This window comes from Octopus bimaculoides, chromosome 26, assembly GCF_001194135.2.
Source record: "Octopus bimaculoides isolate UCB-OBI-ISO-001 chromosome 26, ASM119413v2, whole genome shotgun sequence".
NCBI classification, from domain to species: domain Eukaryota; kingdom Metazoa; phylum Mollusca; class Cephalopoda; order Octopoda; family Octopodidae; genus Octopus; species Octopus bimaculoides.
The window spans coordinates 16566393-16573489 of NC_069006.1; the positions used below are offsets into that span (position 1 = coordinate 16566393).

General features: G+C 37.6%; 1 protein-coding gene across 4 annotated transcripts in view; it reads right to left on the reverse strand.

The window, feature by feature from the left end:
- Positions 1-1400: 1400 nt before the first annotated feature.
- LOC106883030 (unconventional myosin-XVIIIa) overlaps positions 1401-7097 on the reverse strand; it is a 237634-nt gene continuing 231937 nt past the window's right edge. For all 4 annotated transcript variants that reach the window (XM_052976955.1, XM_014933888.2, XM_052976956.1 and 1 more), the window contains 3 exons: positions 6413-6540; positions 3369-3523; positions 1401-1566 (listed from right to left, as the gene is read on the reverse strand). In XM_052976955.1, coding sequence (XP_052832915.1) covers positions 1416-1566; positions 3369-3523; positions 6413-6540 — 434 coding nt within the window. In that variant the 3' untranslated portion in view covers positions 1401-1415. The remainder of the gene's footprint in view (positions 1567-3368; positions 3524-6412; positions 6541-7097) is intronic.

A 7097-nucleotide genomic window follows, 5' to 3' on the forward strand; every position in this document is an offset into this window, starting at 1 on the left:
GTTTCTTTCACTTAATTTTAAATATTATAAAGAATTTAGTAAAATAACTTAGTTATCATTAAGCTAGTGTTAGGAACATAAATTGTGACTAAGGTTTGGTGGAAGATTTTAATTCGAAACTTATGAAAACAAGACATTTGTACAACAGAGCTGGAGGCAGTTTCAGCCGGGTTGGTAACGAAAGGGTTAAGTAATGAGTACATGTTACTTGGGCACTCAGAGTAAACATCACTCATTTTGATACATGACCGAAAGGTTATCTTTAGTCTACAAAACATGATGCTATAACAAAATGTATTTTGCACACTGTAAAGTTCACTCAGCTAGCCAAAGTGAGTTATACCTGTAATTCAAAGGGCCAGCTATGTCACATTCTGGGTCATGCTGAATCTACCTGAGAACTATGTTAAGAGTGGACATGTCTGTGGAATGCTCAACCACTTGCATGGTAATTTCATGAGCAGGCTGTTCCATTGATGGAATCAACTGGAACTGAAGGTGTTGTAACTGACAGAATGCCAGTAGAGAAAAATGGCTTAATCTTTGCTGAAGGTATAACTTCTCTAGTGCTGGTGTCATGATAAGTACAATGCAATCAATACACTTTGTAAAGTGAATGGTATGTGTGTTTGTATCTTTTACTGGTGTATATCAGTGAATGACAAGAAAATTGAAGAATAAAAGATAAAATAAAACCAGTGCCCAAAGAGCTCAAAGTTGTCTTGTGATATTTATTCTGTACCAAGGTACAGATACTCCCTTGTCATTCTCATTATTACATATGATATGAAGAGAACCAGTGATTGAATCCTGTTGGAAACTCTTAACTGACAGTGGTATTGTTCATCAACATTGATATAAAAAGGAAGGAAAATCATCCAATACTTTGAACCACACTTATTCTCAAGCACCAAACACAAGACAGTAAACACACTCATTTGTACACACACACGCATGCAGGTGCATACACACACACATTCAGAGCTTCCATTCATTGATTTCCAGTCACAAGAATTAGTCTATTCAACCATGTAGTTGAAGAGTCTTGTGCAGTGCAGTGGGATAGAACCCAGAACAAAGGTGTTGTGAAGTAAAGTTATGAACAACAGACATGACAATGCAACATGGCTGTGAATAAAAATGTAAACAGCATTTGTTCATTCATGTGAGGCTGAGGATTCACTGTCACTACTCTGAGTTTTCCTTGACTCACAAACACTGGAGTAGTGAAGAAGTATAGCCTCAGCGTCAAATATGTGTGTATACACACACACGCACATACATACACACATTAGGGGGAGAGAGAGAGAGAGGAAGAAGGACACATAAACAGGTAAGCAGACAGATTGACTGAGCTAGCAGTACAAAGTTAAAACTAACAATGGCATAAACAATATTGTGTGAGTTTTAGAAACTCACAAATGGACACAAATGGAGCTTACACTATTGGCTTGTTCCAAGGAATACTTAAGAGCCTGGAATTCTTCCTTTTCCCTCTGTATCTTTTCTCTGAGAGATCTCTCTTCACGACACTCTTGCTGGGACATGTTTAGTTCACTGTCAAACCTAGATAGAGGAAGAAACATACACACATATATATAAATATACAAGAGTAAAAAATTGCACAGAAGGATGATAAAGGAACCCATGGAAAAATCACATACAAGACAAGGACGCACTTATCCCTTATAAGTTGCGGGTGGCACATAAAATACACCATTTTGAGCGTGACCGTTGCCAGTACCGCCTGACTGGCCTTCGTGCGGGTGACACGTAAAAGCACCCACTACACTCGCTGAGTGGTTGGCGTTAGGAAGGGCATCCAGCTGTAGAAACTCTGCCAAATCAGATTGGAGGCTGGTGTCGCCATCCGGTTTCACCAGTCCTCAGTCAAATCGTCCAACCCATGCTAGCATGGAAAGCGGACGTTAAACGATGATGGTGATGATGATATATATATATATATCATATAAAATAATATATAATTATATGCATACATACATATATGTACATACCTACATATATATGTATATATACGTGTATATATGGGTACAGGACATCAAAAAAAACGTGGACACAATGAGGAATGAAAACATAAAAACAAAAACATAGAAAACCAACTTTTTTTCGAACAACGAAAAAAACAGAGAACCAAGACATGCAACATAAAGAACATTCTCTTCGTCTGTTGTCCCTGTTTCATAGATAATATATATATATACACACACATACACACACACAACACAAGAAAACAGAAATGTTTGGATATTATTCATTCTCCTTTACATGTGTTTCATTTTCTAATAGGAATTACAAAGATGTTAGAGAGACATGTAAGGAATTTTCTATTAGAAAAATCATCAGACAGAGAAAATTAGATATTATAAAAAGCTTTCTCTGTCTGATGGATTTCAATTAGTAAATTCCTTACATGTCTGTCTAACATCTTTGTAATTCCTATTAGAAAATGAAACATGTGTAATGGAGAATAAATAATACGAAAAAAAAAAATCCATTTTTCTGTTTTGTTAGATAGATAGATAGATAGATAGATAGATAGATAAATAGATATATATATATATAGACACATACACACAACATATATATATATTATTCATTCACTTGGTTTCAATGTCCAATTTTCCATGCAAACCTGTCTCAGAAAGGAACTGATTCTGAAACAAGATTTTATGGCTGGATGCTCTTTTCATTGCCAAATCTCACTTGTTTTTCAGGGAAGATATTTTTATATTACACAAGTCTTTGAATGTATAGAATAACTGGTCATAATATCAGTAAGTGAAATATCAACATTCAATCACATACACGTATACATATTACTATGATCCTCATCAGGATTGCTTCAACATTCAAGTTTCCTTGCTTGCCTGAGTCAGATGGAATTTGTTGAGGTGGATTTTCTATAGCTAGATACCCGTTCTGTCACCAATCCTCATCTGTTTTGAAGAAAACTATTTTTCCATGACCAGGCATGTTTTCAAGTCATCTGAGACCAGTGGAAGGTAGAAAAGAAGAAATCCTCAAATAAGAGACCTGACCCAAATGCTTCTACTAAAGTATGCTCAGAAGTAGGTGATGGTGTTAAAATCGGTCAATAGATTGTGTTCCTGTGTATGATAACCCATGCTAGCATGGAAAGCGGACGTTAAACAACGATGATGATGATGATGATGACGACACACTCAAAAGCATAGTCTTCCCATACATTATACACACACAAAAGTCTCTCTCTCTTTCTTTCTCTCTCCACATACACACAAAACATTCCCTCTACACACAAACAAAAAAACAAATTCTACACTAATGTACACACACACACACACACACACACACACACATCTACGTACCTTCTTTGCTTTCTTTCTAGGTCGTTATTACGAGATGTTTGTTCATCAAGATGTCGCTTAATATCTTGCATTTCAGCATTCAGTTTGGTGCATTTCTTCTTCTGACTGCACACCTGTTGGCGTAGTGTTTCTCTCTCCTCTGTCGTCTCCTGACACTGCAATAACAACACATACAAATGTCTCATACTCAAACTTAATATCTCTCTCTCTCCCTACTCACACACACAAGAGCATCCACCCATAAAAACCATACCAGCACAGAGTGTGACAGAAACAGGTATCTTGGTGTAGGGGAGGTACATGATGTGAGAGAGAGAGAGAGAGAGAGAGAGAGCAGGAATGAGCACAGAAACAGGTGTGCTGTTGTAAAGGAGGTACATGGCTATCCAATCGGAGGGAAGAGCAAGAGAAAGAGAGAGAGAGAGAGAGAGAGAAAGGGAGACAACAAGAGTGCAGGAAAGAGATGATGATATAGTGCTGGGGTATACTCACAAGGAATGGGGATCAGATATAAATGGGATGCTAGGGTAAAGGAAGAGAGAGAGAGATGGTGGCAAGCACAAAGGTCATAATATATAAGTAGCAGGGTATTGTCAAAGAAGCAGAATAGTGAAGAATAGTGCAGTAGCTGGTGAAAACCTGGGTGGGGGACTATGGGATAGCAATGATACAGTGAGCAGGGCTGTGGGGACAGGATTGGTGAGTGAGTGATGAGCATGGTGCATAAAAGAGGAAATGTGAGGAAGAGAAGAGATGTAGTTTGGCTTGTTGGGGTAAAAGTGTGTGGAAAATGTTATTGTTACATGTGTGTATTTGGAAACAAGATTTTACTTCATAAAGCTACCAGAATGAGAGTAAGTGTGTGTACATGTGTGCGTGTGTGGGGAAAAATGTGTGTAGGTTTGACATATGAGTAAATACTCAAAAACATGAAGGGAAATAAAGAATAAAGGTCAAATGGTGTATGTGGAGGTTGACAAGGATAAGGTATTACAATGACCTTTTCCTAACAGACTTTCACCTCAACAGTTAGCATTTTATGCCTCGACCTCTTCCATAACATGTTCTAGCTTTTTTTGTCTTTTTCATCTCCCATTCAATGTTTCATATAATTCTGCCTTTTTATTCATTATTCACATTTGTACACAAACTCAGGTTATCTCCCTTCATTTCCAATCCCCCCCCCTATTCCATCTAATTAACTTTTTATCTTTTACTTGTTTCAGTCATTGGACTGTAGCCATATTCTAGCAACACCTTGAATGATTTTACTTGAAGAAATCTACTCTAGTATTTAGATTTTTTTTTTTTAAGCCTCACACTTACTCTATCAGTTTCTTTTACACAGCTGCTAAATACTGGGGATGTAAGCAAACCAACACTGGTTGTCATGCAGTGAGCAGGCGAGACAAGCGCGCACGCACGATGGGTTTTCACAGTTTCTGTTTATCACATGATGTCAAGAAACAGATATACACACACACTACATACATCCACACATGCATATATAACAGGTTTCTTCCAGCTTCTATCTACAAAATTCACTTACAAGGCATTGGTCAGCCCGGGACTATATTAAAAGACACTTGCCCAAAGTCTCAAGATTTTCTCACAAACTTTTCACTTTCACCTCTACGGTAAAGGCTTTGGTTTGGAAGTTAGACTGTGTTTGTGTGTGCGCATGTGCCTATGCATGTGTGAATCAGGTGTTTACACTCTATGACAGTCACAATTAATAGTGTTATTGTCACTTCTGTCAATAACTTGTCTTAGTGAAAAACAGGTAGGCATTAGTGACAGGACATAAAACAGTGTCTCAATAAAACATAAACAGATATAAAACAGTGTCTCAATAATATATGTACATCTAACCTATGCAAGCATGGTAAAATGGATATAAAATGAACATACATATGAGTGTATATGTCTATTTTATACATCTATATCTTACTTACCACACACACATACATGTATTTATACAAACACATAGACACACACTGAGATTCACACACAAAACACAAATTTAGTATTGATTTTGCTGTTATCTAATTTGACTGCTTCTCATCACAGAATAATGAAAAGATCACAAGTGGAAGATGCTGAAAACAAACTACTGCTGAGATCTTAAGCTCTTTAGCACTGAAGGGTTTCTTTTTTATATTTGGAAGCTGCTGAAAATAGAATCTACAAATGGCCACATGACAAACCATTCAAAAAACAAATTTTGTGCTGGAATGGCTGGCTAATTAAAGGCAGACTTAACTTAGGAGGACGTCAGCCAGGTAAATAAACAGATATTTGACAAAACAACTGACTTAACTCGCAGCAAGACAAATAAAGTTTATCTAAGCTCCTCTCATCCAGAACTTTCTCATAGCAGCAGCTTGGAAGGCAAAATTTTGGACTGGTTTGTTCAAACAGCAGTCAAGGACAAAATTGGAATTTCCATTAGGGGACAGTAACAAATGTGGCTTATATGTGTTTACAATGAGAGGGGGGGGACTGTTGATTGATCAACCTGGTCGAAATTGCAGTTAATCCTGCCTTCAAATAAGCTCAAGTAATGTAGTCTTAGATATGCTATGTGTGAATAAAAGATGGGATGATTGTGACTGGAAAATCTGATCATAGGTCTGCTAGATCAATGTTCACCAGGAGTTAAAAGCAGCAGTTATGTATGTGGAGATACAGAAACAAAGAGAAGGTGACAGCGAGACACATGACAGTAACACAGGGACGGTAGCACAAAAGTCAGAGAAACAAAAACAGTTAATACAGGGATCAGAAAAACAAGAGTCAAGGAGACAGGAGGAAATAGAAAACAGATAAACAACATTCAGGGAGATAGAAAAGATGGAAGTAGGAGACACTGAGACAGGTGTTAGAAAGGGTCACTGAGATAGGTGGATATTGAGACGAGTCAGTGAGACAAGGGTCAAGAAAACAGGAGTCAGTGAGATTGGGGTTATTGGCATAGGGGACACTGATGCAAGAGGCATTAACACTGGGTTCAAGGGACAGAACAGTAAAATAGTAACAAATACCCTTTTCTCTAGATGTCGCTTAATGTTCTGTTCTTGTTGTAGTTCTTCCTCGTGTTGATGTTGTAGTTGTTGTTTCAGGAAGTGAAGTTCTTTCCGGGATTTCTCGTAGCGTTCTTTGTAAACACTCTCTGTAAACAGACCACAAGTTTGAGACACTGTAAACTAGTGAGGACTACAGTAGTCCACACACATACCTACATATCAAACACCTCACACAACCTGAAATGCTGTCAAGATGTGTTAATAACAATAACAACAATAATAATATTGATAATAAGAATATAATCCACTACAATAACAGGTGTATTGATTAAAATGATGAAAAAAGATGCAAACAAATTCAAAACACAAAACCCCAGGACTTACACACACACACACACACACACACACACACAACACCAAAAGATGGCAGTGCTAGTTACTGCTTACATATTAAGTAGAGAACCTCTGGAATTATATTACATAACCTACAGAAAATAATACTACTGGGTACTGGCCATAAATTACATAGAGTACTGTAGGACTTACACATCATCATCATCATCGTTCAACGTCTGCTTTCCATGCTAGCATGGGTTGAACGATTTGACTGAGGACTGGTGGACCAGATGGCTATACCAGGCTCCAATCTGATTTGGCAGAGTTTCTACAGCTGGATGCCCTTCCTAACGCCAACCACTCTGAG